General features: G+C 39.8%; 1 protein-coding gene across 4 annotated transcripts in view; it reads right to left on the bottom strand.

Moving 5' to 3' along the window:
- Window positions 1-6276: 6276 nt before the first annotated feature.
- Window positions 6277-23949, bottom strand: part of LOC105278832 (alkaline phosphatase) — a 181486-nt gene continuing 163813 nt past the window's right edge. For 2 of the 4 annotated variants that reach the window (XM_011338232.3, XM_011338223.3), the window contains exon 9: window positions 16012-21198. In XM_011338232.3, the coding sequence (XP_011336534.1) occupies window positions 20722-21198 (477 nt within the window). In that variant the 3' untranslated portion in view covers window positions 16012-20721. Of the gene's footprint in view, window positions 7497-16011; window positions 21199-21944; window positions 22567-23949 lie in introns of those variants that run through there. The other 2 variants (XM_026968813.1, XM_026968814.1) reach the window with 2 other exon arrangements.

Raw genomic sequence — 23949 nt, 5'->3', positions numbered from 1 at the left:
AATTAATTTTCTTCTTAATAAAATTTTTTGTTACATTTTTTGAGCTTTTAAACTTTGAGAGTCTTTAAAAGTTGCTCAGATCATTGAGACTTTTGCGAGATGGCACGTCTTCCTTCTGCCTTTAGATTCGACATTTCTCATTGATTTCATTTAATTAGAACCGCACCGCTAACTTGCTTATCTCAATAGATTCGTGGAATCATCATAATTGTCGTCGGACATTACTGGCGACGTTACTGGCGCAGTAAAATCGCAAATTATTCAGCGTATAAATCTACGCATAAATCTTCATGGCGAAGTAAGTCTTGTCTCGTCCTGTCTTGTCTTGTCTGGTAGAAAAGTAAATATCAAAATGATACAGTCCACGATTGTAAGAGAGAGGCTTTGCATTACAAATTCAAATTGTTTTCAGCAACTGTGGAGTGATATAAAGTTTGAAGATGAGAAGCGCAAGATGTACATTTTCCACATTGCACATATTTCAGTTTCACCACGAAGCGTTGCACCGCAAACATTATACATTCCGGGTTCCTGCATTTGCAATATAATGCGCAATAAATTATTGCGTTCCTAACATTTTCACATCATAAACACATTCTTCGATTGATTAGTTTGCTATACATAGTTATTTGCAATCCACCCTTCGCATGCGAAATTGACAGGTGAATTAAATCTTGATTAAAAATATTTACGAAAAACATAAATTAATGAATTAAAAACAATAAAAAAATTAAAAATCGATTAAATAAATCGCAACTGATATCGTTTCATTCCAGTAATGAATTTGAAGTAAGTCGAAGAAAAAGTAAACAATTTTTGCAACTTCTGGCGGCCGTAGTTTATGTCATCGTTCGAAGTGAGGCGCATTGTGTCAACTTTGATAACAAGCAGCTAGCAAATCGCTTTCTGATGTTATGCAAGTTGTCACGAATCATCTCAAGCACACAGAAGTGCACACGCTTGCGTGCATATCGACTACAGCTGCGTTGTCCGACCTCTGTGGTACATATCTACCTATTTTCAGTAGTATATCCCCGTCTCTGAGAGGGCATAACTGTGTGCGGGCATAGCTGACATGCACAGTAATAGCCAAAGCCGCTGCATTCACGCGCATTTCTAAAGGTTCGCGTATTAATCCTTAACAATCACTTTTCATTAGGGAACCGGCACATTGTGGCCTAATTGTTTAACGATGATTTGAATAAAAAAGAACGCCGGAATTCCTCTTATATCGGAGTTTTCTAATTATAATGAAATCTAATTAAAGAAACTTAGTTAAATGCACTTGATGAAAATTTTAATTATTTATTTAGTTCCGAAAGGTACTCTGTTGCGAATTGTTAATTGCATAAAAATTTCGACGGTTTCGAATCCATTTCGCATTTCAAGAAAAAAACAGAAATCAATATTTATTAGGGGTTTGATTTAGTTTTGAGGGTTTTTTTTGCTCAAAAACGCATGTATTTAAATATGATAATGAATGAATACCTTAATCAAAATATTTCCCTTCGTTTTCTATAACTTTTTCCCATCTTTCTAGCAAGAGATGGATTCCACCACGATAAAATGACTCTTCTTTCGAGTTGATCCATTCGTCGACAAATTTTCGCACTTCTTCGAAATTATGAAAGTGTGTATCCTCTAAAGCGTGTTGCATCGACCGGAACAAATAATAATCGCATGGAGCAATGTCCGGAGAATACGCGGGGTGCGGTAAGACTTCCCATTCGAGCTCTAATAGTGTTTGTTTCACTGATAACGCAACGTGAGGTCGAGCGTTGTCATGAAGAAGAATCACTTTCCGTCGTTTACTCGCAATTGGTGGTCGTTTTTGGTCCAATGCTTGCTTCAACTTGTACAATTGGTGTCGATAACGATCAGCCGTGACAGTCTCATGCGGATTTAACAGCTCATAGTACACTATCCCACCAAATACAGAGCATTACTTTTCAACCGTGAATATTGCGTCTCGGAGTGGATGTTGATGGTTCGCCTGGATCCACCCATGATTTTCTGCGTTTCGGATTATCAAAATAGATCCACTTTTCATCCCCAGTAACAATCCGAGACAAAAGACTCTTCTTTTTTTGCCTGGCGATCAACGAAATGCAAATGTTCAACCGGTTCGCAATGGCACTTTCCGATAATTGATGTCGAACCCATTTCCCTTCTTTCTGAATTTTTCCCATTTCATGTAAATGTTTGGTAGCTGTTGTACGATCAACATTTAATGCTCTGGCAAGTTCTGAAGTGGATTCTGTTGGATTTTCGTCCAATAATGCTTGCAAATCTGCATTCTCAAGCTTTCTTGGTTGTCCCGAGCGTTCTTTGTCCTTCACATTAGTATCACCACTTTTAAAGCGTCTAAACCAGTATTCACACGTCTTAATTGATGGGGCAGAATCACCATAAGTTTCCACAAGAATTCTATAACCCTCAGTCGCAGTTTTCTTTTGATTAAAAAACAAAAGCAACGCATGTCGAAAATGCACTTTCGCAAGTTGCATTTTTACGATGATATAAACACGACTGTTATTGCATCTATTGCTATAATGCTATTAAATGTCATGGATAATGTCAACACTGTAAGAAACAACAGTTATCGGAAACAGCTATTGGAACAAACTGACACTACAGCCATCTGTTGCAAAACCCTCAAAACTAAATCACACTCCTAATATTTAACTGGCTGCTGTGATTGTTGATAGAACATGAAAAACGAATTGGAATAATCAGAATACACATAGTATCAATTTGGATTTAGACACACATTTCGCGAAACAAATGTCATAAGAACATGGTTTCTGAAATTATCATTAACGTATGTAACGTAGCAGTTATGAAATTAAACATTTGTGAATTATATTAATTACACTTCAGTCATGTGTTTTATGCTTTCTTTCTCCCTCTTGAAATTATTCCATGGGAATTACGCTTTACGGTGATATCTCCCGATGCAACCTGGATTTTCACTTACCCTTCTAAAACTGTTGAATATAGTTTAATTGGTCGCGTGACTTTGTGTACGCGGGTTAATTTCTCTGACATTAGTGAATAACATTACCTTAGGTCTGCCCACCAGGCGCATTGCTGGAGCATTAAGTCAAGTTAATCGTGATATATAACAACGTGCCGAGTATATGGAGAAGTTGTCTCGCCCATATATATAGCGAATTACATCCTATATGAAGATATAGATCTTCATATGCTGGCTTACCTTTAAGTAGTGCACACATCAAAGCCGATAGTATGTCGTTTGCCCATAACATAATTTATAAAAATCTTTCTTTAAGTGTGATCCTCTCGCAAAATGTATGTCACCGCGTTAAGTATTGAATTTATTAATTTTATTTTATATTTTCATCTCTCGAATATGGTATTGGAATTTGGGGTTTGTACATTCGACAGTGAAATTTAATTAAATTTGATCCGTTCGTTGTAATTCGATATTAGCACGTTGTTATTGGTTCAATTATTCAATACTATGAACTGTGAAATTTTGCATATGTTGCTATCGAGAAATCTTTTCTTCGAGCGAGATAAATCAAAAACCTGATACACATATACCTGATTAAAAAATAAGTTTGTTTTATTTTTATATCAATTTGTTTTTCTATATCTTTTCTGAAATATCGAAAAATGTGAAAATCCGATTATATGTGACGAATGGACGGAATATTTACAATTGATACGGTGTGGACGTGGCTTTAAATCTAAAACACGATCAATACCAATGTATACGCACAGTGTTAAAACGTACGAAACTGCGTTAGTGTCAATGCCGAAATTATGCCAGACGGCGGACATTCGTGCGAAAGCATCTGTAAATTACGCTAATGGAATTGAAATATATCGTAGCGGCTGCAGGATGATTCCACGTTACAATCTTGTTTACGAATATTTTTGTCAGCAGATTGCATTCGATCAAGCAGCACTTCGTAACATTCGAAATTTTACTATATACGATTGGATACTATGTACATTGGAGTACTTTCATCGTAACTTTGCACATTCGGTGACAGACAAATATTATCTGAAAATTATTGATATACGATTCAGCGTACGTTCATATAAATGTACATATCAATAACATAGTAGATGGCAGATATATAAACGATATACTTCACAGTCCAGTCCAGAAGAATTTTTATTATTAATTAAAACGCAATTGCTATTGAACTGAACTGAGTATTTACAAAAATCTCGCCGTTATTTAACAGAATTATTAATTGATTCATTTAATTCATTAATAAAAAATATTGACAAATAATAATTGAGAAATTCTGGATTTATTACTTATTCTTATAATAATCTTTTCTTATATAACAGTCTCCTACAACATTTTTAATCTAAAAACTATAGATGTCTGAATGAAAAAATTTGTTTTTTCAGAACGTATCAAATAAAAAAGTTGATTGAAAAACTTCATAGACAAAAATCACGTCCTGGATAGTCTGTACGTATAAAAAACAGATACCTCTCTCTCGATATCAATTGGTCGCCAGTCATCGTTCGCCATTCTTCTATCGTACGATCTTTTGGCGATTTGCTGCTCTCGTGAGAGGTGATGTAAAAGGCGAAAATCCGCGGTCCGCAAAGTCGTATCCGATGGCAGTGGCGGCTGGTGGAAAGAGCGACGTTTTCCGGAGGACGGCGCGAATAATTCATCGAAATCCGGGGAGGATTTAGAGCGGAAGGTAGCGAATACCGAGCCCGAATGCCGAAGGGTCGTCATTCTCGGCGGGGCTTTTCGTTCACGCTCTCGTATGCCATTAGTCGATACTCTCCGACTGGACGTCTCCGACAGATGGTCGTTTGCCGCGTGAGAAAAGGAAGGAGAGAGACAAAGATAGAAAGAAACAGAGAGAGAGAGAGAGAGAGAGATTGAGCAGAGAGCACGAGCGAGACAGGAAGACAGAGGTGTGATCTTGATCTTCTCTCGCGATTCCAGATCTCGCGTCCGCCCCGTTTTCATCGCGGCGCGACATTAATATCGCTTCTTCGCGTGATCCTTCATTACGATTACTCCCGGCGAGTTCTCGTCGTGGTTTTCCACCGCGAGACGCATTTCCACGAGTAACTGCGAGTCGAGTTCTTGCTCGACTAGATCCCGCTGAATAGTGATCCCTCGTCAGCGTCATTTGTAACCGCCCCGGGAAATCTCCGTTGCGATCGAGACGAAAAGCCAGTTAAGGCATTGCGCCAGTCTTTTGTGTTGTGCCCCGATTCTAATCCGTGATCCTTCGGATCCCGATTGTCTCTGGTACATCTTCGATATATATCGAGGCATTTAAATTCAACACGTATCTCGCATTCCCTCGGGGAGCCAATCGCTTAAACGCCCAGTTAATTTCTGTCGCCTATAGTTCCGCAGAGGCGGTATCATTCAAAGCGGCATGTAAACAGCGTTAATTAATCATTGGCCGAGCGACGTAGACATCGACGAAGCAAATACCTTGACGCTCCACCTTTGGAATTAATTAGATTTTGCACGCTAGAGTTAACGTTGAAGGATATCTTAATCCGTCGTGTTTCCGGTCAGGTCCGCAGCCGTATATTGGAATCATCTATCTGCGTCGAGGAGCACGTCTGATATGAGTATGATTGAGTAAGGTAGATACATAAGGTAAGATGAATACAAATACAAATGAAATACAAATAGATATATAATAAATAAACATTAATAATGCAGTAGAAGCTCAGTTTAATGAAATTGCGTCAACATTAAATAAATTCTTACTTTTTCGCATTAAATAGATGCTTGAGTGGGGTATAACGATTTGAAGGAAAGAAATTGTTTGTGAAAGGAAACAGTCTGACAAGAAAATTGCTCTATTTGAAGAGTGCTCGGTTCTTTACGTTTCCCGTGAAGATTGCTGCATATGTTTAGTCATGTATTGGCGAGCACGTAAAGCTGAAAACAGAGCGACAAACTGTAAAGCTGATTTTTCAAATCATTCTTTGCTCGCGATTCGGTCAGCAGCAATCGGAAAGCTCATTTTATTTTACACAGGAGCGTACTCGCTGTCTCAAAGAGCTTACTAAGACTGATCGTTGATTCCTCGACTTTTTCAGATTTCGAAACAAAATCCTCCCTTCAAAGTCAGAGAATTATTATTAACTATTGATTGCAGAATTACTTAGAGATTAAAATATTCTCCAGCAAATTATATTTTGTGAAATAATTATATAATAATCTTTTCTTGTATTCTGATACAATTTTTCGAATATTTCAAAAATGTTTAAGACTCAGTTGTCGAAAGGGAAATTTTTCAATTAAAATTAAATTTCTCATTTAACTGTAATCTACGAATATTACATTTTATTCAATTTAATTTAGAATGGTGATCTTGTCCACTTATTGCCTACGCATATATCTATTAAGAAATTGTTAGAGCTTAAATTTGTGACATTATCTAAAGTGCAGTACCTTGCAATAATAGTCTGTTTATTAGGAATGCAGAAACGACTGGTTACATCAGTTATATCTTTATCGTAAACTCCTAGTTACAGTACTGTTTCGTTGCAACCAACACAATCGACGCGATCGCTATCTCGAGGTTCTTCACGATATGTTCGAGCTACAATCTGCTTCCGGCCAAAACACCACCTGACTTGGCAGAAATTTCATCCCGTCCGTTGCATCGGAGTTTGCAAACGATTATTAAAATTTGTATTTGGTTCAATCGCTACACATTTCATTCGATTGAAAAATTAAGTATCTGTAATCGGGACAAGTCAAGAAGTCTGTATTTTAACGGCAATTTTCTGGCTACAAATGGCAATATCACGTTTCACAATTGCGCGTAAACATAATTTCACGTTCGAAGTTTGACGTAAACATAATTTCATAAGAAGCTTTATTTGCAATTTATCGAAATTTAAAAAAAAAGAGAACAAAAGATATCCAATCAGACCAATCCAATTTGTAAAAGTCAACGAGGGATAAAAATTCGCCATTTCGACTCGTGCGATCGAGAAATAATCCTCGTTCCGTTCGCCTGCCGTGTCACGAACGATGAAAAATCGGTCTTGTTAATGTCTTCCCATCTCGAACATTTGCGTGCACTCCCGAGTTGCTCCCGCGTTTGCGGATGTCGGTGTCCATCCAAGTTTCCATCGAATTCTCTTCGTCCACAGTTTCCAATAAAGCTTGCGGGCTACTCGAAATTTGATCGATACGGAAAGTTCCGATGCGCGGCGATCGGTACGCGTGTAAGTATTAAAATGGAGAACGAGAATCTGCGTCGACAACGGATCTTTGCGGGTAGCGACAGGGACATTGATTAATCAATAGCGCAGGCGTCGCGTCACGACGAAGATCAAAGAGCGTTGGATGCTAATCGAGCAAACTCTTGCCACTTTCGAGTCTGTCGCAAACTTGGCGCGCCAGATCTCCGTTGCGTTCCACTCTTGCCGCCTGCATCTTATGCGTTTCTTTGTGCCGATTCGTCTTGAGAGCGAAACGTGAAAATTTCTCTCAGCGCGTGAGGAAACTAAAACCAAAGAAAAATTCAGAATTGTAACAATGTCGCTGACGAGTACAAAAATTGGCAGTTGCTTCGGGCTGATGATGACTAGACTAGAAAATAAGTGAATGACTAGAATAAATCTGAAAAAATGTAAAACATTATCTATCCGGAATATTATCTATATCTGTAACTTTTAAAATAATCGAATTTTTTAACATATTTGAAGTTTTTAACAGAATCAGATTTCCTACGTTTTTATTGATTTTCTCTCTCTTTCAATGTTCGTTTATCTTAGTTTTTAGAAACGAGGATATCAGAATGTCAGATGTCAGAATATGACATTGTTAAATCTGAATCTCGCTGCATTCGCTTCTACGTATTAACGAAACGACATATTTCGTATTTTCCCGTGTCGTGAGTTTTATTCTTTCCATTTTCATCGGTTTGATGTACTTCAACTTTCATGAAAAACTTCAATTTCACATTCAGTTGCCTGCGACTCGCGATTCTAATAATTTGTAATTCCATCGTAACAGTTTTTGGATCGTTTCCGCGGTGCATCGAAGTCCGAGCGGCTCTTCATCGGTTCGCATCATCACGGACCATTGCCTTTTCTCGTAAATATCGCCCTTTGAGTGCCCGCCGTGAAAAGGATCATCAACGTTGCAGCCGATGCACTCAGCCGCGTGAACTAATATCTTTCCGCCGCGACGGCGGAAATTAATTTATTCTCCTCGACGAGCGACGCAACGCTCGAGCGCATTTATCACTCGCGAGACGGTTCCGCGCGAGCGTGAACATCCGCGCTATCGCCAGATACCCTCTGTTCGCTGTGTTCCGGAAGCGGCACGATTTTTACAGGGCAAAACGCAAACTCGAAAACGGAAACCCGAAAAGCACTCTTTTCTCGCGGTCTGCGCGGAAATTTATGACGAGTCCGCGAGTTACAATGCAATTAGACCCTGCGATGTATCTTTTCCACTTGAACACTTGCAACATCAGATTATGAAGTAAACACCAAGAAAATTGCCGAAGACAAAACGATCACAATGCGCTACGGAGTAAGTAAAAAGATCTAGAGAAATCTCTTTCTAGAGTTCTAGAGAAAAACGGCAGAAATCCGTTTTCTGCCAATTAATCATTAAAATCTCTTGGAATACGCATGTGCAACTGCGTATCGCAAATCATCGTGCGATTGTCTAACGCCTAAAGCTCATGTTACGTAACGTAATACACTGCCGTCGATCATACAAATGACTGCACATTGTCCCAGATTTGCCTTGCAGGATAATGCGCGGCTATTGTATCTTGTTTCGACGAAATTTCGTCGGTTGCAAGACAGCGTTTGCTTAGAATTCGAAATCGATATCGCAACCGAGACGCTAATCCAAACCGGGTTACGGGAGAACGAGGAGGAGAAGTTCGTGGTCCAACAGCTTGCCAATGTATCCACGCGATGTATCCGGAAATCTGACTCGCGCTTACACCGATGCCTGTCAGCCGATGGCTAACCGAGCGGCTTAAGCAGAATGTCGAAAAGCCAGCAGAAAATCGGATTAAGTTGTACCTGCGCTTCAGTCTTTTAATAAATAAAACACAGCATATGTGTCCATTTTCATACTCATGGATGCATCATCGCGCATTTCGACAGACAAATCATTTAACCGCGTCTATTATATCGTTTAATATGTATCTTCACACGCAGCATGGTTAATTCTCTCTTTCCCGATTGTTGCATTGTTTATTCATGATTTTTAAGTAACGCAGAGAATAGATTGATATCTATTGTATAATAAATGCAATAATGGAATTTTTCTTCTTTTCATTCCTCTTCTCCGCATATTATTGCGTGCTCTGATTTAATATAAATGATTTAATATAAATTTATGATTCAATATAAATATATTGAATGATTTAGTATAACTCATTTAATATCAATATTAATATAAATTTAACTGAAGGCATAATTATCTCAAGAGAGAGGGTTTAATCCATAAGTACTCGAGCACTAATGCGCACAAGCAATTTTTGTCACGCTGCTGTTTATCCTTATCGATTTTATAAGCAGGGTCGAGAGAAACTAGCTTCGCATACGGTATTTTGCTGCTAAATCTCAAAGTTCCAGAAATTGTATATTAAATCCGCTCGCGGCAGGGAGATAAATATCCGCTGACGTGTATCCGTATAACTTTCTTCCGCGCGAGTACTTACGGGTTAATGCTGGGAAGAGTACGCAAAAAGGAAGACGTGCTCGATTGAGGACGCCGTCCAAACGAAAATCGACTTCAAATTGCCCGAGGAATCCGCGATGAAAGAAACGACGACAGTTCTGGGACACCCCGTGCATCTTCCGTCGTAGTTCACGTCGGGATACGAGTGCCGGTGACTCTCACCCATCTTGCCAAAGCTTCGCTACCAAGTTTTGCGAAATGGATGCGGAAGGAGTTTCCAGTTCTCACACAACTCGCATCGCATCGCATCGTATCGCATGATGTACAGCTCGATCCCTCTTACCACCAGCCGCGTTCGCCACGGTGAAATCTCACCCCGTGAAAGGATATTTGTCAATGAACCCGAGCGAAGGACGCGCGAGATGCCCGTGAACCCAATGGAAATAAACCACGTGTTAATTTACGATGATGTGACACGCCTCGCGCATTTAAATCCCGTTAAAACCCGCGAAGCCTTAACGTTCTCTCGCTCGAATCCTTATTTATGAACAGGGAGAGGAATCTGAATTTTTCATGAATTTTCCCTACACGACTGTGTATCGCGCGGAAACTTATGAGAAATTTTCGGGCGGGACTGATTTTCGAGAAACTCGGAATGCAAAACTTGAAGTCCGCGCGTAAGCAAGTGTGGAAATGGAATTCATGCATGTGAATGTACGAAAATCTTGATGCATTATACGTAATTTTTTTATCCAAGCGACGCGGTTCTTTATTGATTCAATAATCGAGCGACGATGCGTGATCGCGTAATATCCGTAAAGCAATAAACGAGGAGAAAGGAAGAAAGGAAGGACAAGGAGGAGAGTAACAAAGAGGAAAGGAATCACAGGTTTCCTCGGCAGGCTACATTTCTATCTTGACAGAGGAGAAAAGTTTCAATTTGTCGATCGACATTCTTTTTTTACAGCGCAATTCGCTGGGTCGCGATACCTCGCGTCTCTCGCATGACGGCTGCAAATCGCGCACTTTATAAGGACGAAGCAGCCGCCTCCTTCTCCCACGCGTTGTTCTATATTTCCAATAAACTTATGCAAATACAGGACCGCCTTACCCGCTCGTACCCGCGCCCTTCCCACCCCCAGCTGCAAAGGGAACTAAACAACCTGTCGTAAGCCAGTTCCAGCAGAAGAATGTCGAATTCCCCAGCGGAACGTTCGTGCCGAAGCCGCAATTTCCATGGCATTTATGTCCTTTGCCGTTTTCGTCGTAGAATTTCCATGACAGATGCCCGATTCAGGCCGAGCGCGGGCGATGAATAAATCTCGCGCTGCGTGCTCGCGACGCGAGCCGATTTTTCGACGTTCGCGATGATCGATGTTATTAGGCAGCTGTTTAGCCGTGCGGCATACAATACACGCCACCCTCGACGCCGTTGGGAACATGATTACGATCTTATCAGCGAACAAGAATGACAAATTATCTTTAACCCGGCTGAATGCTCGCGGGCACCCTGGTACAACCGACTTGTATCGAGAAAAAGCAAGTACGAGACTCGCTTGCGTAACGTAATGTATTGCTGCCGTGAATCCGAACGCGTTTGTGTCGTGATTAATTTCCACGCCGACGAGTTTTACTTCGTATGGCTCTTTTTCCAGAGATTTTCGATAAACGCGAGATCCACCGTGTTCCCGAGAAGTAATTTAACAAATAACTATCCGTTCACGATCGCTGAATGTACGCGAATTAATTGGGAAACACTTTGACATCGAAAAATAGGTTTAGAATTCATCTTTAAATCTATGGAAGCTTTAAAGAGGATTTTAATATAATTATCCATCCGCTGGATTCTCGTTATTGTTACTTGCGCGCACGTTTGCGTACATGTACCCCATTAAAAGAATGCTGAATGAAATTGCCACGTAATTATTAACGCTGAATGCCATGTTAACATGAAAACCATGTTAATGGTCTTGTTGGCAAGTACTTTGAATAAAGGGTACCACACGTGGCCGCGAGCGATTTGGCGTGAGCACAAACGGGAAGCAATTGCCGGAAATAATGAAAACCGATCGAGAATTCCGTCGGAGCGTAATGTCGGCACACTCGAGAACGCAAAAAGCAAGCTCCGTTGCGAGCTCAGCGAACTCCATCGGCTGTTTATCGCGCACGGCACTCTGTCACGCCGAGCATGCTGCGATAATTGCCAAAACGTTAACTACTTGTTGCACCACGGCAAATTTAATTTCCGATTCGAGCGTCGAGCGGGATTTCTCGCTCGCCGGGACGGCCAGCAAGTATATTATATGTATATAAATACAATCGATATCGGCTCGCGCACGTGTACAGGTATGCCTAGCGGAAATTTATGACCCGCTCTCGCGCAGCATCCTGCGAAGCATCCAAGAAAAATTGTAAGCTGATCCGAAGCTGCATCCGAGTATTGACGCGCGCACCAACGGGTGGCGATCCGGAGAAGACTAGAACAAGTTAACGATTTTTCTTTTTATCCGCTTACGTCGGATGCACGTAATGTGTAGTCCGTAATTTTTCGGAGAACCTAAGATGCATTACGGAGATGCGACTTAGAACGTTCCGCTTAGAAGCACTCGCGTGAAAATCAGGTACTCCCACACGAGAAGAGCAAAGCTCTAAGGACTAAAAGCCTTGAAGACTTTGAGAAAATTTAACTTCTCAGAAACAAGTTATTTTGGTAAATCGAACGCCCGCTTTCAGTGCATGTACTTATTGCAAGTTATTAATCAAGAAATTAAATACGCAAGCTGCACGTTCTGAAAATGGTTGGATTAAAAAATTGATTGAAACTTGATGCAATATGCGTGTGTTTTCTTTAATTTTACGATTGGTATAAATAAGTCGGCAAAAGTTTGGAGCGCCAAAGAAATTCAAGACTCGCAGTGGATTTGTGGACACAACAGCACTGACAGCTTTGCAAGCAAATAAATAAATAGATTTCGAATCGATTGCGTAATCCGAGAGAATTTCACGCTGAAGTTTTACGTAACTCCGAGATGATTCGACGTTGTGCGAGCAACAAAATCAACGTCACGTTGTCAAGTGATGTCTTTTTATGTACGGCTGCGCTCGACGGCAAGAAGATCGTACATTTATAGAACGGTGGATGACTTTCTATCGATTCGCACTACCTCGCATCAAATCCTCTTGCAGAACTTGCAAAGTGGAACAGAATGGGAAAGCGAAAATACCGATCGCGCATAAAATACGTACGTCGGACAGCTCTCCATCAGATTAACTGTAATTTTGAAACGAAATTCTATTTTAATTCTGTAGAATATTTTAAATGTCCTGTCATGTCTCTTGTTCTTGCAACATTACGGATTCTGTTTCACCATGTTCATCATCAAACTAATTCTATGTATAATGATACTATTATCTATTAGAAATACAAATAAATAATGCAAATAAAGAAATATATAGAAAAGATCACAAAAATGTTATGCACGAAGAAAGACACTCAATTTCTTACACTTTTTTCTTCCGTAATCTTCAAGATATTCCGCAACTGAAAAGAATATCTTGAAGCGCGTGATATCTTAGAACATCCAGTACTTTTTTACGATTACCTGTTAACGTTAACGTTTGCGCCGTGATGTTCCTTGCTACGCCTTTATATGCTAACAAACTTCCAGCAAAGTAATGACGTTACTTCGCTCACTTGTAATGTGTGAAACAACCCCCGCCTGGTAAACGAGATTATCCGAATTGCGTTACGTTAACTCAATCTGCAATATACTCTAGGGAAATCGATTTATACGATATTTATGAATGTTTTTATGGAAGATGGCACGTCTGAAGATATAATAGATCGCGTAATATGTAACGTGTACGTGCGTACAGAAAGATCGAGCGATTTTAGATTTAGATGTATTCTTAACAATAAATAAGTCAAACATCTCGAGGCGCTAAAAATTATAAATACTAAGAAAAAATAATTATAAACACAAAAATTAAAATAATAACATAATATATAAATCGAAACTGCATAATAATGCAAGTGGTTACTACAATAATTTAGAAAATAATTTAAAAGATTTAAAAATTGGGTTTATAAAAACATTTACTTTGTAAAAGATCATCGTGACAATCGACAACGTCGGAAATGTATTATAAAGCGTTTAGTCGGAAATAATAGAAACGCGAATCGCGGAAAATCGAGATGCACTTGAAATGGGCAACATCTTTCTGAATAGATAATATCTTTTTTGGATAACGAACGTTTCTTGACTCGCATATGCGAGACAACTTAATCGGTTAACACGCTCATAGTTTCGTGAAGTTCTGCCACGGACATGTAACAGAATGCAATTCCTCGTGAACTCAACGCGAGTTTCTAACGTGCCATTCCCAAAGTTCCGAAACCGGCGCGCTACGATTTAGTGCATTGCGCCGTTATTTGAGGATTGTTACGCTAAGAAGAACTGTCGCTCCAAAGATCAAGATTGTTACTTCGCGACGAGTCATTCCCACTGCGATCGCAGTTTTCATTGAAACTTCTCCAAAGATGGTATCGTTACGCTATTCAGTAGTAGTAATGATTGTCGTCTTTTGTCGGACATGGCGCATTGCTGCTGTCAAATTTACGTTAAAATTCAGCGCGAGGAATTGACAGTTTTATTACGTGGAAAACAATAGTAACGTCATTCGTCAAGTAACGAATTACCGAAAACGGAAACGGAAAGTTAGTTTCCGATTTCTCTGCGTGAATTGTACAGTGAATTGTTGCAATTCACTGTAATAGCGTAATTATACTACGATTCAATTCATTGCTTTATTAGCATGTTGCTCCGTGCATTAATTCTGTTATTGAACGCCTGTGTTTTCTTTAATGCAACTATATATAATTGAACGCATTATTGTATCTTTTTCTCACATGATTTAACTGTACAATAGTAATGTATTTGTTGATGTTGCTATTTATTGCCGCATTAGAGAATTATCAGAGTGTAAACTGATAATTAATTACGATTAATTAATATAAATTTAATTATATTCCTTATATGTATTTTATTATTCAAAATATTACGTTTATTAAATTTCGATAAAATAAATACAGTTTCTTTATGTATATGTCCATTACATATCTGATTTCCAATTTTCGCTGATTTTCGCTTCATTTCAGAAATATTCTAAATATTATAATATAATTTATTTTATTATATCCTTTGTCTGAAATGTCTCTGTATGGATATCGCTTTATTTCGCTTTAAAATTATGAAATGGTAAAATTCGAAATTTTGAAATGTTAAATAAATTTAAATTTAAGCACTGCTAAAACTTTACAGTTATCTACACTTTACAACAAACTTACCTGAATTTAAAATATACAAGGTTAATTTAAAAATTGTCAATTCTGACAAATATGACAAATAATGTCGCTTTAACATTAAATAAATAAAGTTTTATATTTTGACACAAAAATATAAAGATATAAATAAAATCGCTCCTATAATAAAATTAATATAAAATTATTTCATCTATACATTGCATAATTGCTACTTACAAGTAATATATTAAATAATATATCGATTTCCCCATTCTTCTTTCCCGACACGTCCGAGTTGTCCAAGAAATTCGCATTTCGTAGAAGATGGAAGCATCCTTGTATTGTACATCTTGCGTAACGCTAAACCAACTACCGCGTGTGGTAGTTTTTATCTCCCGTTATCGTCTGCTGAAGTGCCTGTGAAAGGGTCCCTTGAATGCGTTCATCCAGGGATGTTCCGTTGTGCAGCGCTGAAACTTCGCAGATAGCTGCCTATGGGGCACTTCCAACAACAGCTGCATTAGCGGAAGACCACTGAAGATCTACGAGCGTTCGTTGTGGAATGTTTGAGAGCAAATGAGTTATATATCATTTACGCAATAGCGTTCGCATGCAATCATGATGCGACCCTAAAAGATTTTAGAGATTTTTCCTCGTTCGCGCTGTCTTCCACCTTTGACCTCTTGCGCAATCGTGATGCAATGCAGGAAAAACCGAGATACTTCGTTCCGCAGTTATCGCGATTCGCGATAAAAGTGCAGCGCTTAGAGTCTGTTCATTTGTCGTTGCGACTATCAGAAATTAAAATTATTATTGCCAGCAGCGATACAGTACATACTTAATACACATTTAATAATAACAGAAAAGTATGGCGGACAAAATATTTTTATTTATTAAAATTATGGAAATGATTAAATAGACATATTATGGTGAATCTTAATAATCCAGTTGATGGGAACAAAAAGACAAGTTAAATTACGCTTGTGGTAAATGCGTTAAAGTATAACAATGGGGAACGAGAAGTATGAGAAAGAGGGATTGGTGAAATATTCACATACACATTCGATTTCTTTTTTTCTTCTTTTTTATGAAACAATAGTATACAGATATCTATAGTAAATTACATTCGTAATAATTCGTGTTGATGTTTCTTTACAGAAATATATAGATCGGTGAAGCCGTATCGTTCTCGTCGTGATTTGGTCTCGCGTGATTCGTCGCAATCGTTAAAACCCTATCTATACTTAAATTCCGCAAAGTGTAAGCTCGACTTGCATGTTGACGACCACGCGCCACATGTGTGCGATTAAACATTTTGGATTTATGTGGTGCATTGAGGCGTCTCCACTTTATCTCCCCATGAGATTTTTGATCGAGAGATAATCGACGATGACTGGCAACAGGAACTCATCGACGAAAACGCAACGTTATCGTTCACGCATTATCATTAAATAATTCCGAACGTAATGAATGCATCAAAGTTATAACCATACCGTTTATGTCTGAGTATCTAAAAGTATTTTAATTAAATAATTTAAAGTAAATTATTATATTTTCAGATATGATGATAGAAAATAATTGTGCTCCGTGATGTGACGGTCAATGGAAAATTCGGTACCATAAGAATCAGGTTCCCGTTAACGCACTTTTATTGTTGAACACCATCGAAATTCTTCGCGATCTTGTGATTACGTAAAGTCGAGAAGTAGCTTCTTGGCGATGGACGCAGAGCTGTGACAGGTCCGCAGTTAGGTAAGTGTGCGGTTCCGTGGGCCGCACCGATTTAAACTTTAAATTATTCGTAATTTGTAACTCAAGCCGTAGAACGCGGAGCGACTGAAATACGCACTCTTGTTAGCAATTTCCTAGATTAAACTTCTCTACTCTAGTTTTAAACGGCGTGAATACTACGGAGTCGGAAGATTTTGCAGAGTCGTACCGCGCATAGCATTTAACAATGCAGCGAACAAGCGAGCATGCTTCCGGCTCCGTGTGTCTTTTCCGTGAAAGGTTTCGTTCGTGCAAATATGCTCGTAACAACCTTCGTTTCGCTCCTTACGCATTCGGTTACGCGTGTTTTACGTAACGTGCCAATTGTGCGGACGGCACAGCTACTGATCGATGAGTTCTCTGTTATGCGATATCTTGCATGCATGAAAATATATCGAGGGCGATCAAATCGTTGCAAAGCGAAAGCAGCGATTGCTTGGTTCAGTTTTTCACTATTGCTTCGAGTGCATCGAGTATGTGCAAAGGAAAAGTGTTTTTTCTCCGACAGCGCATAATAATCAGGTGATGCAATTTTTGTTTTCCAAGCGCTTATAAAATAAATGATCTAAAGTTACATAATAAATTTACACACGGTTTAGTGATAATATTTTGTTAGAGAAAATGAATATTTATATTTCTCGAAGGAAAATGAAGGCCGTTGCAATTTCGCTTTTGAATATTTCAGAAATTTTTCTTTTCTCTCTAAATATAATCGGACGGACGAAAACTCCGAGAGAACTTCTCCCGGAATTAACTGCGAAATGAAGTTTCGTTATTTTACAGTCGCGGAATGCAATTTGCCGCGCACGGTGCTCATTTCTTTCTTCTGCTCGATCGGAACTCGGAAATTATTTACCCGCGTCTCGAAGTCCCGTACTTGGAGGAGAGTCATCTTATTTTCCGGTACATCGCTCCACATGAGCCTATTACCGAACAAATTCCACGAAATATGGCTTTATACAACAATGTGGTGATTCGTATTCCGGTAGAGTCCCGGAGATTCGGATCCCATCAGATAACGCGTTGCGTACACGTTCCCTCTGCCTCCTCTCATCTGCAGTTTGTGATAGCGCCTGTTTCTTATTTCGCCCCCGTGTTCGTTCGCAATTAAAGCCCACGCTGAACCCATGAAAAGCGTAATCGTCGCGCGAATCTCTCGGTCGTTCGCATCCACGCAGGGAAACAAGTCGGCAGTACATCGGCAGATAAATTCCGTTTTGGCTCCGACAAACCGAGAGAAGTACCGCCCGACCATTCGTCGTCCTTAGGCGGTATAACTGTTTTACGGGGTCTATATCTACAAACCGAGGGTACCCGCGGCAGAAATTACTCGCGCTGCTTTTTATGCCGCAGTCATCCGCGCGATCGTAAAGACGACGTCGTCGTCCTGCGGATATACACACCGGAAAAAGAATTTCCCGGTTTTCTTTCCTTCACCGTCCTTTAAACCTTCCCCTATCTCGATACTACCATTTGTTAACATACTGCGTTATGTTGCGCCTTCATTTTTCTGCGAGGAGGTTCGGGATTTTGATGTCTCGACGCGAGTTCCGGAGCAGAACGCAGCTATTGTCTGATGTATGTGTGTTTGCAGAACTCTGCTCTTGATATTTTGGACAGAATATGCTATTCTTAACAAATAAGCAGCGCTCTCGATTCTTGCAAAATTCTTGCTAAACTTATCCACGCGTCTATGAGAACGAGAGAACGAAAATTGTAACATATATTTATTATTAAAAACACTAAACAAATGAAACAAATATATGTTACAATCCAATACAACCTTTAAGAATAAGATAATCTAAACGTCGAGTTCACCAAAAACTCGAAGTGAGGTGTGACTATCATTCCACGTATACATTTACGAGACATCCTCTGCCTTTCTCTGCTCGTATCAAATGATACAAGTTTTTATTTCACCCGCTACATGATTTTATCTTCATCAACACTCGTCCGGAACTGCAAAGCAGAAATAGCAATCCGTTGGCGCAATTAGCTTGCCGATTCACAGGAGGCTGTAAATCAAAGCCACGATTAAAAGCGTGAAATAAAAGTCGCAGGTACTCGTGAACACGCAACGTTCTAAAATGCGCGGTACGGCCTCATTAAAAGTGGGTACGAGAACTCGAATTCGAGGGCGTTCCTCATGGAAACGGATTCAGGAGAATTCAGAGTGGTAAAGAGACTCTCGACTGTTGCAGCCCGCAATTCACTCGGCACGAAATACACGGTGGTGAATTGTGATCCTCTCGCGTAGCGCGTGGTACACCGCTATACGTTACAAATGAATTTTGAAACGCCGACCGACGAATTATTCAATTTGTAACCGCTAGGAAAATCACCACGCAAGGTGCAAGGGATCAAATGAGCGCGATAAGAACGGGCGTGCCAATGTGCGCAGGTGAAGCCCGTCTTGGTTCGGTGTGATCAAATTCTACCTGTAAAATTTACATTCGATGTGCGAGGACACGTGTTTCAAAGTATTTATACATCTTCACTCCGCTTTACTCTTAACATATTTACACTTTATGCCTAGACTCCCTTAGACTCCCGCAATGATTCATTTCGTGCATCGCGGCCTGTTTGATAGCTTACTACATTGGTGAGGCGCGTTATCACTCGGTTCGTTGTAACGTGTTACCGCGTGGCAGAAGAGAAGCTTCTCGTCGAGACATACTGTTGAGAATTACATACCTCGTCGATTTAGAAGTAGACCTGGAAATGGATTTTCAGGATGGATATATATGTGGAATGCATCAGAGCATATTATTATCACTGTCTTCAGCTATAGATTTTGTATTTAATTCCAAGTTAACTTTCTTCCTTAGTAAAACAAGGGTACTGATATAAAACAAATTTTATGATAATATACTTTTCAGAAAAATTTCATTTAATTTCAAGCAAAATTTAATCAAGATTTTCCTTTAACGAGATTTTAGTTTTAATTGAAAGGTCTTAGTTAAAGCTCGAATCCAAACATAAATCAAAGAGTACAGAAGCTGAAAGAAAGGAGTAACAGTTCTGAAACATTTCGCGAAGTAAACCAACGTCGGAGGTACGTGATTACCTTATAATCCTCTCATGCAAGACTCACCGAAATGTTCCGAAATAAACACGTGAAGATGACGTGGAGGAAAATATATTGAGCAATATATCGAGAACATGATGACAAACTTTCCATATTCACCAAGATTTTGGATTTTAATGAGTAAGCGAGAGACTCCGTTTCCAATCTTGTAACTCCTTATTGAAGCAGCTCTAGTCATTAGCGTAAAGTTTGCGGAACCTTTAGGCGACCTCAAACAGGAACTTGTATCAATTAGACAGTTACGTTAAGTCGAAATACTCGGCTGCGTCCCGAGACACGATACTGAAAATGCATGAGAGGATTACGGAGAGGTATCGTTTTATCTCGCTGACGTTTCGTGCTACTCCAACGATCGTCTACGAACTCCGATCTGTAGTCGATTCGTCAGCTCAGACGTGGTATCCTGCGAGGAATGCGGATGACGCCCGTCTACTTCAGCATCAAAAAGAGCTTCCCACTAGATTACTTTCTCCCTCTACCTCTCGACGATAGATAACTCTCCAAGATCGTTCGCCCTTTCGAAAATCCTGGGAGCTGTAGCATGCCACTCGAACCGATACTCGATGATTCGGCAGCATGATGTTGTCCGGCAAATGATCCATCGTTTAACGGATCACCGAGAGTCACGCGGCACGGCGATCACTACTCGCTCGAAATGATTACTCTCGGCCAATCCCGTCAAATTTACACTGCGGTCACTCCATCGACCATTATTACGCGTCACGACGCGGCTATTTCGGTGGCTTCTCCGCTGTCATGTACCTCTGACATCACGCAGGGACAGGAAGGCTTCATTCACTCTCTCTCTCTCTCTCTCTCTTTCTCACTCTATCTTTCTCTCTCTTCCCCTCTCTCTCTCTCTCTCTCTCTCTCTCATCTTCACTGCCTCCTATCCCGGAAACGCGAAAGAGGAGCGCATTAACTTGTCCTTTCGAAGGGACACCGGGGAATTAACAGAACGAGGGGCATCGCCATCGTCATGAGCGGTGACGGCAGCAGCAGCGGGAGCACCAGAAACATCATCAGCGCCGGCAATAGCAACGGGGTAGAGATGCCGACGAGCGAGGCACGGCGAGGTCCAGCGGCGGATTTCGTGACCGGATTCCGCGCCCGCTCGTCGTTCATCACGTCGCTGGATATCGCCGCGCTGTTGGGCTCCGCCGAGGGACAGCTTATCGGGGCGGCGTTCATTGTGTCGCTGGCGTTTGCGTTGTCCATGGGATCTCGGGAGCACCGGCTGGCGTGATGGCCCAGGCAGGCAGCGTACGCGATCGCGTGCGGGATGTAGCTCTGGTCGACGCTGCCGGAGAAGAGGGTGGTCGCGAGGGGCCCGATGGCGAACACCGGCACGTCCTCACCACCGTGAGTCGCCCACGCCCTCGGCACACCCGCCGTCTGTAATTATAGTCGTTCGAGTGCGATTACTGTCCGTAAATCGAGCAGGGAGAGGATCGCGCACACTGAGATGCCCAAGGTGTATCAACGGCGGAAGCTCTGCTTGATATCGAGAAGGGTGTGCACGCCGGTGCACAATGCCGATCTTGGGATCTTTAGCGTCTCAAATGGACGTTGAATCTTGATCCTCGTAACGGAAATGGAGAGAACCATCTCGAGCGATCGATTGTTAAGTTCAGATAATCCGCTTTTAATTGAATGCTTTAATTGAGTGCGGAGGATTATAAAACTACATTGAATCTTCTTCCTGCCGGAAATTGATGTTATTCATAGATAGACGTAAAGCATTATATCAAACATTATATTATTTAATAGTGCAGGAGAGGATAGGTGAAATATTCATCTCAACAAAGAAGCATCTTACGGTAAAACGTTCGTTAAAAATACAATTTTCATAATGTTCCGAGGCGCGGACAATGAATTGCGGTAAACGGCAGGAAAAATATTGTCTTGAATGTCGAAAAAGGTGTTGAAGACCGTTCTCCGTTTCACCTGAGACTACGCGGTAAAGTGCTGGGTAGCGAAGCATTATTTTTTAATGAATCATAGCCGCAGTTATCTACGGCCATGTAGAATGCAGTAATGAAACGACAGCAGAACTCTTTATGCAGTTTTACATGTAAATTGAAACAAGTTATCTTTAGAGTGGAAAACGTCGAATGTTCACAGAAACATGTGTGTTTGTAACATACAAAAGCGCACAATATACTCACCTAAAAAAAAGTACATTTATAGTATAGTTTATTTTATAATATAGAAATACATGGCATCTTTATGAACGCAAGTACATCCACGCATGAAATACAAAGAATTTCCATATTTGTCATATCAAAACTGATAAAGATATATTTCACTTTAGCGCGATTAACAAACAAAAGAAATATGACGCCCTTAATTATAATAACTGTCCGCTTTTAAATTAAATTCTTTTTCCGCAGAATGTATCTCGGTTGCGCGTATCTTGTGTAAAGAATGAGATATAAATTATTTACCAAGAGAGAAGATGGTTTTTGTGTGCACAATTTTATAATATGCAGAATAAATATACCTGATAATTAATTTCCAAAGTAATAACTTCGACTTTGAAAATCATCGGTATCTGAAACTGCGGGCTCTTTTATACTTGCATCTTTTATTTCTCGATTTAAATTATTTACTGCATTCTCTATTTTTTTTGTGTATTTATCCTTCTCGTCGCATGCATTGTTTTAGCTGTTAAAAATACTAGAGGCTATAAAATCTGGGGACTGGTGGAAAACGTTATTCTCTCTGCCTTGTTGAAATTCGTATCGTTTTAGAGCCGAGTCACTGTTAACAGAAACGGCACATTTTAGGATTAAAACGAGAATAACATTAAAGCAGTCGCTGCAAAAGTATTGCCAAGAGTTTTAACTACGCCACTGAGGCTCTCCCTGTGCATTTTATTCCGCCCGCGGCGTCGCCGTGCAGCTCAAATGAGGCGCGCTGTCGCGGCGAAGAAGGGAGAATTCTTTCACAATATTTCCTTCTCGTCGAGAAACCGTAAACCTTTTGCCGCGATCTCGCCTCGACGATCAGATGAAAGGCCACGGCACGTCCCGAAGTGGTACGGTCGATCCGAAAAGAAGTGGTTTTGCGCAATGAGGGTGCAACCGAGGCTCCACGCCCGTCGAAGAGACAACGAGCACGGATAATGCCACTGGAGTGGCGACAATGGCACGGAGATGCCAATTTTTTCCTCTTTATTTATTTTTTTCACGGATTTTCATCTCCAGACACGCAATCAAAATTTTTGTTGAAGTTTCAAGAGAAAAGGAGTCACAGTCACTTGGAAATTAATTTATGCGCGTTCGCGAACATCGAAAATCTTGAATTTTAAATAAAAGCGTATTGACAGGCAGACGTGATGTTCCTTCTCTTGTAAAATACAAAGAGATAGGTTTGGAAGTATTGAAATTTGATCTCAGTTTATGAATATATTCATGATTTAATGAGTCATAATTTAAATAGTATAATTGGATATTCGGAGACACTTTTCAGAAGCAAATTATTCATACGAAGAATATATATTTAATATTAAAAATATTAAAAATATCATAATTCGGTAATGAGTATTTGTATTTTCGATAAGAATAAAATGCTTTACATTCATTAATTCTCCAAAAAGAATAACACAAATAATCGCGATATATCCAATTGCGACATCACCAAAATAAAATTTAATATAGAATATTTATTTATTAAGGTAAATCTACCGATTAGCGAACCCACCTCCTATCACCTTGTCCTTGACATATATTATAGAGGTCACCCTCCTGAGTAACATTGTGCAAGTTTTAACCGTCGGTCGTTGTTTACTAAAAAGTTATTAACAAAAGAAGTTTAATGATTTTGAACGAATTTTCAGCTGTCTACGCGAACCAAGAACATAATATTGACATATATTACAAAGGTCACCTTCCTGAATAACCCGCACTAGGTTTTAGTCGTCGATCGTTGTTTATGAATAAGTTATTAACAAAAGAAATTTTGCAAATATAGTAGTTATTTTGAATATTGAAAGATATAAAAGACGAATATGTATATGAACGAAGGAAGGAAAGTCATTTAAAGCAGTGAATCGTTAATATATAGAATAGTTTCTTTTAATATAAGTACAAAGTATTCTTCACTTTAACCAAAAGCATAAACAGTTAAATACAAAGTATTCTC

This window comes from Ooceraea biroi, chromosome 4 (assembly GCF_003672135.1).
Source record: "Ooceraea biroi isolate clonal line C1 chromosome 4, Obir_v5.4, whole genome shotgun sequence".
NCBI lineage: Eukaryota > Metazoa > Arthropoda > Insecta > Hymenoptera > Formicidae > Ooceraea > Ooceraea biroi.
This window is presented reverse-complemented; position numbering and strand designations above follow the sequence as displayed.